The 11,528-nt window shown below is 35.6% G+C and overlaps 1 protein-coding gene across 5 annotated transcripts; it reads left to right on the forward strand.

Moving 5' to 3' along the window:
• Positions 1–260: 260 nt before the first annotated feature.
• LOC136200455 (lysine-specific demethylase JMJ21) lies at positions 261–9,286 on the forward strand. Of its 5 annotated transcripts, none has more exons than XM_065990834.1 (16): positions 268–522; positions 852–962; positions 1,161–1,216; positions 1,306–1,448; positions 1,911–2,108; positions 2,178–2,377; positions 2,900–2,999; positions 3,089–3,664; positions 4,493–4,615; positions 5,654–5,734; positions 5,808–6,139; positions 6,618–6,854; positions 6,958–7,042; positions 7,184–7,406; positions 7,634–7,796; positions 7,969–8,108. In XM_065990834.1, the coding sequence occupies exons 1-16, from the start codon at positions 350–352 to the stop codon at positions 7,997–7,999; spliced, it is 2,832 nt and encodes a 943-aa protein (XP_065846906.1). In that variant the 5' UTR covers positions 268–349; the 3' UTR covers positions 8,000–8,108. The 5 variants fall into 5 exon arrangements, 4 of the variants coding, with proteins under 4 accessions (XP_065846906.1, XP_065846905.1, XP_065846907.1 ...); XM_065990833.1 differs by having other exon boundaries at positions 274–522; positions 8,040–9,286; XM_065990835.1 differs by having other exon boundaries at positions 277–596; positions 8,040–9,286.
• Positions 9,287–11,528: the final 2,242 nt, after the last annotated feature.

Consider the following 11,528-nt stretch of genomic DNA (forward strand, 5'->3'; position numbering starts at 1 on the left):
CTTTATTAAATATTCATAAAAACTAATAAATTAATTATATTTCCAATATAAATAAATGCTTTAGAATTAAGATTTTTAGTTTATTTTATTAAAAACATATAAAGAATTAATGCTTATATACAACCCGTTAGGGTTGTATACATCATTTGCCTTTTATTAATAATAATAAAAAAATCTTCATATTCCTTTCTTTTTAGAAGACTGGTGCGTGTCCCGCGGTACGACCCCTGGGGGGTGGAAACGGCAAAATCGCCCCGCGTTGTATATGTGTAAGAGAGCTAAATGCAAACATTATAAAAGAATTATAATAGGATAGGGGCAACAAACATATCCACTTTTCTGTTAATTTATGCATTCTTCATCTGTTTCATCAATGGAAATTTCTCAACTCCCAGCTTTCTATATTAAAGATCGCAGACCTGATGCTCTCGGCAACCTTAAAGTCCTTCCCGATGACCTCATTTGTTCTATTTTGGAGTATCTTACTCCTCCAGATGCCGCTCGTCTCTCCTGCGTCAGCAGGTTCCTCTAATTCTTCAATTTCGTAGTTGGGTATTAATTGTTTGTCACACTTGTGCTCTATGCTCCCTCTTGTGGTAATCTGTTTATTTCCTTGCATTTAACCTGCTTTTTTTGACATGCTTCTGAGAGGAAGTGCGCATGGCATTAATTTTAGATCCCTAGTTTATTTATTCGATTAAAAAATGCAGTAGTTGGCTGGTTAACTTCCAGAAGCTGAACTCCATTTAATAATAATTGAACTCTCCTACTATTTTTTCTTTTCTAATTTCTGTTTGGCCTATGCTTTTGTTTGCTGTCTTTTATTTCTAATTTCCAGTTTTCTATGACAGTGTGATGTATATTTTATGCAATGAAGAACCACTCTGGATGACTTTTTGCCTCAATAGGGCGAATGGACCGCTTCAGTATGCAGGGTCCTGGAAAAAAACTACATTGCATTTGTATGTTTCATAATTTATTGTTCTAATCTGTTGGTTCTTTCACTAAAGTTTCCGTTTGATGAATGAATTTTTTCCCTCTCTGAGGTGGTAATTTTATTGCTTTTCCGTTTAATTGTTCACTGTATAAATTTTATTACTTCTTTACTTGTTGACGAGTGTAATATTAAAAAAGTTTCTTTCTTGCTTTACGGTATTCAGGGAAAATGTGCCTTATAAATATATAGAATGCTGTGGAAGACCACGTCATTTTGAGGGTAGGATTCTTCTGGTACAGTTTTCTGAGTATTCAAGTTTTATGGTGACTGTTATTATTAAGGACAAGTTCATCTGTGTGTTGTTGCAGGTTTTAACTCTTTATTCTTGTATAGAAGATTATATAGGTGCAATACCTCTTTGCTTGGGTTTTCATTTGATTCTGCAACTGTGGAAAGAAAGAAAGACATCTCTTCCCAAGAATTTTTCCATCACTATGATGGGAGGAAACCGGTATGATGAAAAATAGTTAACCTTGTTATGTTATTTGAGTTGGGAAAAGCGATGTCCTTGTACAATGTATAAGACATTTCTATTATTTCGTCCTTATTTCATTTTCTTTTCATTCATTTCTTCAGCTTATTTGTTGTCATAAAACTGTACTTAACTCGTCCATCTTTACTATATTCATAACCCTTCATATAACTGTTCTCATTAGATTTCCTCAGCTCATTCACGAATATTTTTTGGGGTTTTTTTTTTATTATTTTTCATGCACATATACCTCCTTGGTAAATGATTCCTTTGTCTTGTTATTATTCTTTGTCTTCTAGAGATTATGAGTTTCCTCATGCTAATTGTGTGTTATAGATTTTATTTCATGACAGATTCTTTTGTGTGTTGATAGTTATGAACTAATGGTATTTTTCTTCTTCCTGGTGTGTTATTCATGGGACTCGTGCAAACTATTACTAGGTTTTGCTTGCTGGATTGGCTGATAATTGGCCAGCAAGGAATACATGGACAGTTGACCAGCTTTTGAAAAAATATGGAGAAACTGCTTTTAAAATTTCTCAAAGGAGCTCTTGGAAAATCTCAATGAAATTCAAGGATTATGTCTCGTACATGAAAATTCAGCATGATGAAGATCCTCTATATATTTTTGATGACAAGGTACTATTAATACTACGTGTTCTAGTATTATCATTCATATCTTTATGATTAACTTTATATCCTTAACAGTTTGGGGAAACTGCACCAAGCCTATTGAATGATTACAGTGTGCCTCATCTGTTTCAAGAAGACTTGTTTGGCATCCTTGATAGAGAGCAGCGACCACCCTTCAGGTGGCTTATTATTGGGCCTGAAAGATCTGGTGCATCTTGGCATGTTGATCCAGCACTTACTAGTGCCTGGAACACTCTTTTATGTGGGCGTAAAAGGTATACACATAGTCAAATTTGTCGAAAGTAGCATATGCACACTGGTCTTCCCTGCTTGATGCATCGTTTTTTTTTTGTAACTCATGCTGTCACAGGTTATATCCGAAATAGTAGCATTGTTAGCTTCCTTATGCAATCAATAATAAATTTCAGTTTGGAACTTCATCACTGTTTTTCTCCTTGCTCCATTTTGGCTTTGAAAACTACTCCTACTCCTTTGAAGAATACGTCTTCTTAGTTTACCTGTAAATTTCATCCTCATCTAGGTCTCTATTTAGATCTCATAAAGTCATACTCATGCCAGAAAGCATCATAATCCTTGCATTTAAGGGAACAAGTAAAATTACATGTACATTTCATCCTCATCTAGTCTTTGTTTAGATCTCATAGAGTCCATATTCATGCCAGAAAGCATCATAATCCTTGCATTTAAGGGATCAGTTTTTACCTGTTCATCATGTCCCATATCTTTTCGTTGTGTGGCTATAACAGCTGATGCATGTCTAACATTGCATTTGATAGGTGGGCATTGTATCCTCCAGGTAGGGTACCTATAGGTGTCACAGTACATGTGAATGAAGAAAATGGTGATGTAAATATCGAAACTCCATCATCACTTCAGGTACTTGATGAGGATATTCATTGTGATGCTTCTTATCCTTATCAAAGCATTTCATCACTCTTCATGTTGTTTTCTTTGTGTTTCTTCAGTGGTGGCTGGAATTTTATCCAATTCTTGCTGATGCAGACAAGCCGGTAGAGTTTACTCAACTACCTGGAGAGACCATATTTGTTCCAAGTGGATGGTGGCACTGTGTTCTGAATCTTGAAATGACAGTTGCTGTTACACAAAATTTTGTGAATTCCAGAAACTTTGAATATGTATGTCTGGACATGGCCCCTGGTTATCGTCATAAAGGAGTTTGCCGTGCTGGATTGTTGGCTCTTGATGGAGGAGGTCTAGAGAAACTTGAAAAAGATGAAGTTCATGATGAAGAAGACCTGAGTTGCGGAAACATGTCAAGGAAAGAAAAAAGGGCCAGAGTTCAAGAAGTCCAGGAAGATCCAGGATACGAGGCAACTAAGAATGGACACCCCAAAAGTTATGAGTTGTGGAAGCAAGGTTTTTCTTATGATATTGAATTTTTAGGCACATTCTTGGATAAGGAAAGGGACCACTACAATTCCCAATGGAGCCCAGGCAACGCCATCGGACAAAGGGAACTGAGGGATTGGCTATCTAAGCTTTGGGTTAGAAAACCAGAAATGAGAGAGCTTTTATGGAAGGTATTATTGCCAAATATGCAATTGTATCTTTAAAATGAACCAAATTCTATGGCTATTGAGACAGCCACCATGTGGCTAAGTACTTCAAAAAATCCCATATGTTCTTTTCTCTTAATGACCATCTAGGGCTAGAGTTAAATCAAGAGTCTTTCTCACTGAATTGATTCATCGTGTTGAGCAAATTCAAATAACAGAAGAATACAATTAGTGGACCTTAAACTCTGAGTGCTTATGATTTATGTGGTTACAAGTAGGCTACAATATTTGACATGCATATTTCATTAACTTTTCTGAGATCTCTGATATATGACCTAATTATTGTCCTTGATACTAGAATATGGTAGGATAAGTTAGGCACAGTTGTTCCAAAAGGATGCATAGAGTCTTACACGAGCCAAAATTTGAGATTCTTGCACCAACCCTCAAATAGAATCTTAATCCACTTAGAACTTTTTTGTTTGGATATGCATGACAAGCTAGTCAGCTGATTATTAAATAAATGTGTAAAAAGAGTTATTTATTAGGACTTGGGACAATAATGAAAAGGTAACTTGAAAGCCACTAGATATTTGATTGACCAAAAGTCTGTGGTTCCAACCATATATAAGAACTATATAGATACTAGATAGTAAGATCAAAACTTTTTCTGCCTGCTTATCTATACCTATTAGCAATGCTTATTTTCTAGAATGTGCCCTAATATGTTTGTGATAGAGACCAATTTGTTGCCCTCTACTCCTTGCTTCACTTTAATAGAGCAAGTGACAAACATTTCAAACTAAGCAAAGTTTGCTGTATTAGTTTTAATTTTACTCTTATCTTTCTCAGGGAGCATGCCTAGCATTGAATGCAGACAAATGGTTGAATTGCCTGTTGGAAGTTTGTTCATTCTACAGTTTGCCTGTTCCCACAGACGATGAAAAGCTTCCTGTTGGCACAGGCAGCAATCCTGTAAGTGTGTGTTTATCAAGTTTGCAATATTAACAAATATAGAATTGCAGTTTTTCTATAGCTATTGCTATCATTATATGTTTACTTATTATGATGGTTATTACATTATTTTGATTTAGTTTCTTTGAATTTTGTAATTTCGAGTCAAGCCTGGCCCTTTTTACTCGATTGTTCAGACTAAAAAGCAAGAGTCACTTGAGATCATTGGCCTCCCAAGAATCTGTTTATTTCACTGTGGATATGAGTCACGAGATATTTTTTTCTACTTTAGGTCGAGTGCACTTGCAGATTATGGTATGCTAAATAGACATCAATTTTGGCCTCAGATATTACCACTTGACTTCCTGCAACGCTTTGTGGGTCTAGATTGATTCTGATATTATTTGCATTCCCAATTTTATATTATTATTATTATTTTCAGTCATTGGACTTCACAGATATTGTATAATAAGTATCTCCCTATTGGAATAGCAATAGGGAGATAGGGAGATACTTATTCTATGATGCCATAACAATATGAAACGTGGAGGAGGTCACTTTTATGTGATCTTTTCTAAGATGAAGTGAATGGAAAGATAAAATTATTTGATAAAATCTATCTTAGTTGCAGCTTGAAGTTTTGCATGATTTAGAGGGATCAGGACGAGGATACATATATGCAGATACTGCATTTGTATGATCAGGAATAGAACTTATTTTTCATTTCATCACCGGAGAAACAATACTTCAGTTGATATGATTCTTCAACTCAATTTGTTTTCAATTAAGATCTTACAATTTATCCTGAAAGAAACTGACTATTCTGTTGTTTGTAGCTTGATTTCTTGTTGTGAGGCAAGTGGTTAGGAAATAAAGATGCGGATTTGTCCACATCATACTGTTACATGAGCTCTTTCATATATATTGGATGTATAACTGAATTTTACTCTCAAGTTTAGAGAGACTAGGACATAATTATTATTTTTAACAGCGTTGAGTTCATTGAATTTAGAAATCTTTCATTTTGGAGCTGTTGGTAACTGTCCTGTTCCATAACAGGTTTATCTCTTAGCTGACCAAGCAGTAAAAATCTTCGTTGAAGAAGGTGTGGAGGCTTCGATGTATGGCTTAGGCACTGAGGTATGGTTTATATCTGTTTTACCTTATTGGCTATCTTGCAGAATATTATAACCCTTGCATTGCTTGTTTGCAGCTTCATTTTTATGATGTGCTAAATAAAGTCGATTCCCCTCTGAAAAATTATGTTCCTGAAATTTTGGCGAGTGGGATTCTTTATCTTCAGAATGGAAATCAGAAGATTGTGCCATGGGATGGTAAAGGAATACCTAATGTGATTAGCCAGTGCAATCTCATTCCAGAGAATTGTGAAGAGCATGATTTCCCTTTTGGTTTGTGGGCGAAGAAACAATACGATTGCAGGAAAGCTGGGACGTCACTAAGTGAGCAGACAGATTTGATGGGACACACACATATATGGCCATTTATAATTACAAAACGATGCAAAGGAAAGATATTTGCTGAATTGTAAGTTCTCATATGATTATTTTTTCTGGTTTAAACAGCCTACAGACCTTGACACTACTTATAAGATATTTAGTTGCGCAAGAATCTTTCATCTATAGTCCATGTGATAGTAAAAGAGAAGAAAGGAGAAAAAAATAAAAAAAATGAGTTAATTCATTGCTTTATCTTTGAAAGGTTAATAGAGGTACTTTAAGTGTTGCAAGTAAACTCGTGTCTACAAAAAAATAGAATCTAAAAAGGCTAAGGAATACCTTTACTTTTCGATTTGGAAGGGAAAGAAAAATTACCTGATGCTCATTTTCAAGTAAATTCCTGCTTATCCTTCGCCTAATTGAATAAAAACGAGTAAGGGAACTCCAATGCTCCTTTCCTTTCTCACATTTTTTTTGGTCTCCGTCAAAACAAAATGAAAATTGTTCTTTACATTAGTGCTTATGTGACGTTACTGGCACCCAAGTCATGTGTGTTCTTTGTGCAGAAGAGATTCACTGTCATGGGAAGATGCTCTAAATTTAGCCTCCTTTCTTGGAGAGCAAGTGCGTAACCTTCATCTGTTACCCTACCCACCTTTAAATAAATCAGCTTTAGAATTGCGAAGTGCTAAATGTACTATGGAGGAGCTTTCGTGTAAATCTGAAATTCCTGTGGAATGGGAAATCTTCATTAGATCTTTATCAAGACAGAAGGAAACTGTTACTAGCCGCTTGAATGATTGGTATGTGTGCACCAATATCAATTTATTCAGTCTAAATGCTAGAGCCGAATAAATCGACAATTATACTTGATGTACTCACCTAAATTAATTTGTCATACTTTAGGGGAGATCCAATCCCAGGAACACTGATACAGAAAGTTCATGAATATATTCCAGATGATTTTACGAAGTTGTTGAATCCATACAAGGTATTCTCTTCATATTCCATTATCTTTCCTATATTTCTGTTATTGATATTGTTTTGAGAACAAATAGCATGGTAAATGGCCTCCTTGAAAAAATAATTTGTTTTTTAGGATATCTCACATGTTTCTCCTAGTTTTTTTCAGTATAAAGATGGGTTAGGAAAAATCTGTAAGCCTTGCTCATGGATACATTCAGATATTATGGATGACAACATTCACATGGAAGCAAATAGCGTTAGCCCTTGTATGAGTGGAGACAGTGATAGGGGTCGTCTGGTGGATAGAAGTTCGAATGGCCACAAACATGCCGATGATGATAGATCATGGCGACTCAGCTACATCCTTGATTTTAGTGATCTTTCTATTGGCAAGTACTTCATTTATTCAGTTTTCTGTTCAATCCACAAATTTGTATTGCACTATTTGGGGTTGATTCCAAATGTTCTGAATTATCTGTGGAAAGCAACATTTGAGTTTGAGTGACTCGAACTTGAAACCATCAAGACCTAAAAACTATAATTCATTCTAAAGTAGATGACATCAGCTAGTAATGCAGTCTCACCTTGTGAATAATGAATCATATTTGTTGTACAGGTGACCGCATTCATGATCTGATACCTATATACTTGGATGTATTTAGAGGTGACCCCAGTCTTCTGAAGAAATTCTTAGAAAGTTATGGACTACCTTTACTGTCCAACAAGAATGAATCAACTCAGGGAAGTGACAAGTTTGGGCGACTTTCCTACCATGCAATGTAAGTAGATGGTGTTGTTTTCTGCTTGCTAAAATTTTGCGCTTGAGATATTAATTTCAGTATTCATGGCATGCATGATCTACTTGAATGTTGTTGATGGAAATCCTGGGCCTTGCTGATTTCTACATGCATTTCCTGTGGGGGCTTGAGTTTATTTGTCACTTGTTTATAGGAGTAGGAGCGTCAAGGGTGGTGGTTTTTGATACAAAATGAATGGCTTTATGATGTATTCGGTGTTGTCAGGTGCTATTGTATATTACATGAAGAGAATATCTTGGGGGCTATTTTCAGTATATGGAAAGAACTCATAACGGCAGAGTCATGGGAAGAGGTTGAGCTGGTTGTGTGGGGAGAACTTAACAACTACGGAGGCATCTCCTCCTTTGATTGTGGTCTAAATTCTAATTGAGGCTTAAACTGGTTCCTCAATTTTTCTATTATTGTTTCTTTGAGTTACACTGATCGGCATGAGCGATTATGACTTAATAATGATTTGTTCAATAACTGATAAAATAATTGTATTTGTAGAATTCTTTTGAAATGAAATGGTTCACCTTAAATATGAAACAAGCAACTCTTTTCCGAAGAAATACAAGGTAAGATACCAAAATGACCTAAGGTTTTTGGAGAAGTGTTAATTTAGTCACGACTTATAAAATAGTACCATTTTAACTTCAACGTGGCAATTATAGGGTTGGTAACGAAACTTGGATTAGCTGCATTTATCTTCGAGGTGTTATCTCATTCTATAATTGCACCATTTCACAAAGGTTTGGGCTAAAATGGTGATATTTGTAGGTTTTAGTACCTTAATAAGTATTTAAGTGCAACAGTTTGGCCTTTTTGGATCAGTCTTATTCAAAATCATCTTACTATGCAGAAACTTGCTAGATGAAAACTGGTTTATTATTGTCACTGTCTTACCTGGAGAATCTTTACTAGTTATTATTGGAATTAAAATGGCCTCTTGAAGTTGATAGGTAGGATTTGGTTAGGCCAACTAGGTAATATTTGATAAAGTTTTAGATATTAAAATTGATTGTATTTGAATTAAAAAAGAGAAATGAATTATTCTTCTTATTATTAATGGTAAACTGTTTACAGTATTTCTAATGCGTAGAAAAGAGTAAAGTAAAATGTCATATCAGCATAACATCTAATACTGATTTGTATAATCTAACATCCCCTACTCAAGGTGGAGGCATTGTTGTTGACAGGATCCGCAGCTTGGTTGCATCTCAGTTTTAGTGAGCGGTTTTGTAAGAACATTTACAAGTTGCTATTGTTTTTCAATATATGGGAAAACCATTGAGCAATAACTCTCATATAAAGTAACAATCAATGTCCAGTCCAGTCCAAACTGAATTTGTTGCAATGTGAATGGCAGTCGGATTTTACCATTATCTAATTTGACAGGAAGTTGTATTTATCAACTGTCTCATCATATTTGTATTTGGCTACAGATATATACTTGCAAGTAATTTCTCTCTTCCCTTATTGCAATGGAACCTTGCATAGCTTTAATCCATTGTGGACTGTCCTTAGACTCATCATATGTAACTGCCTCATGTACTTGTAACAAATTCACATAAACTTGGCTTCTTGGGGGCTGAATATATGAATAACAATTTGTCATCCTTGTGGAATCTTTTAATGAAAACATTTTTCTAAGCGTCCATGAACTTCTCTTCATTGTTTAAACAAACTAATTCAATTAACTTGAGGGGTGTTTGGTTACTATTTTTTTTACTTTAAAAATGCACAGTTTTAGGTGTTTGGTTAGAGACCCCATGTTTGCCTTTTATACCTAAAAAGTAGCTTTTTACAAAAGAAGAGAATCCCTGTTTTTTTTGGAAAAACTTTTCCAACAGCAAACCGTAACAACAAACAATAGGTAAACCAAACGAGCTCTAAATATGTCGAGAGAAGTGGAGAAGTCTGTGGACTATAAATGGGACCAACGTCCAACATTGGCTCCATTATTTTAGAGGTACATATATATATATAAATTTCAATTTAAAAAGATAAAATATAATTAATTTTTTATTAGATTAAGAAGAATAAATAAAAATTAAATATTTGGGATAATTTATAATATCTATATTATTTTTTGTATGATAAAATAAAAAATTGTGATTTGACTTTTTGATTGATATCCGTGACAAAAACATTGATTTTAACAAAAAAAAAAAAAATGAATCTCTTATCTTGCTCTAAATTAATTAGAATGAATGAATTCCATCAAGGTAGAACCTTACTCGAAAGGAGAAATTTGAATATATTGATAAAAATTTAAGTGGTCTTACAAATTGTAGGCTTAAATATATTGTCAACCCTATGTGACTAAAGGCCAAAAACCCTTCCCTTAATACTAACAATCTCAAGTAATAATAGTGGCAAGGTGGGGTTACAAAACATAATAGCAGGATACAAAATAAAGGCAAATGACAAGACAGTAAATAAAGAGGGGCAAAACAGTAAATAGAATGTGGCAGGGCTATTGGCAAACGGTAGAGCTTGGCCCCAAAGTCATGTGACATGGCGTGTGGCCTAACTGACACGTCGTATGTCTATGATTTTGTTGGTTCCACACAATGAAAATGGTAGATGACTCGACGTGTTGAAGTGCTTTGACTGAGTTGGGGGCTGCCATTCTTTTAACTCACATGACATGTTTATTAGGTGACACGACGTGTGAATTAATCAATTTTGGGTAGAAACATTTGGTGCCCATCCACACAACGTGTGGGAAAGTCACACATCTTGTGGTCCTTTCCCCATTGTTTCTTCCTTTCTTCAAATGCTCACACGGCATGTTGGTGTCTCCATAAGCCGTGTGAGCCTGTTTCAGACTTTGGCGAATTGATTGTGTTGATGCCCTCATCATTCTCTCATTCTCTAAAGGAGTCGAGCCCCAATTCTGCTATGGTGTACTCAAGGGGCGCGTCCGGCTTGTAGGGACTTAGGTAACGTACATTGAAGGATGGCGACATATTACTTAGCCAATTTGAAAATGCAATATGGTAGGCGTTTGCATTAACTCTCTTGATGATCTTGTACGGACCATACTTCTTAGGACAAAGCTTGCTACTCGGCGCACTTGCAAGGGCTCTGTACTCAAGTATACTATGACTTCGTCCCCCACCTCGAATTGGATGTCCCTCCGGTGTAAATCAACCTTTGCTTTTGGTTTCTTGTTTCGCTCTTCGAGCATCTCCCTTACCCCATCATGCATTTGTTGATACTTAATAGCAAGCTTGTGAGAGGGTATGCTCGCCTTATCGCCCTTTGGGATGTCTATAATATCTAGAGTATGATTAGGAGTCTTCGTGTAAACCATCTCAAAGGGTGACCTTCCCTTTCCCGAATGGACATCCTTATTATAAGCGAACTCGGCTTGGGGCAACACTAAATCCCACATTCTCGTCTTCTCTTGACACTTTCTCTTTAAAAGTTTTCCCAAGGTCTGGTTAGCCATTTCCATTTGCCCATCGGTTTGGGAATGAGTGGTGGTACTAAATTTCAGGATCATATAAAATAAAGATTCTAAGCAAGTAATATCAACCAAGTGTCCTTGCGTTAACATACAAGCAAGCATTACGATTCAGAAAGCATTCATAAATGAAACCCCAATATGTAGTTGTTTTCGTCTCCGTCCACTACAATATAAGCCACATAGCTATTTCCATTACGTCGGAGCACCGTCGTGCCATCTTTGGTAATTAATATGTA

The sequence above is a fragment of the Euphorbia lathyris genome, chromosome 7 (assembly GCF_963576675.1).
Source record: "Euphorbia lathyris chromosome 7, ddEupLath1.1, whole genome shotgun sequence".
NCBI classification, from domain to species: Eukaryota; Viridiplantae; Streptophyta; class Magnoliopsida; order Malpighiales; family Euphorbiaceae; genus Euphorbia; species Euphorbia lathyris.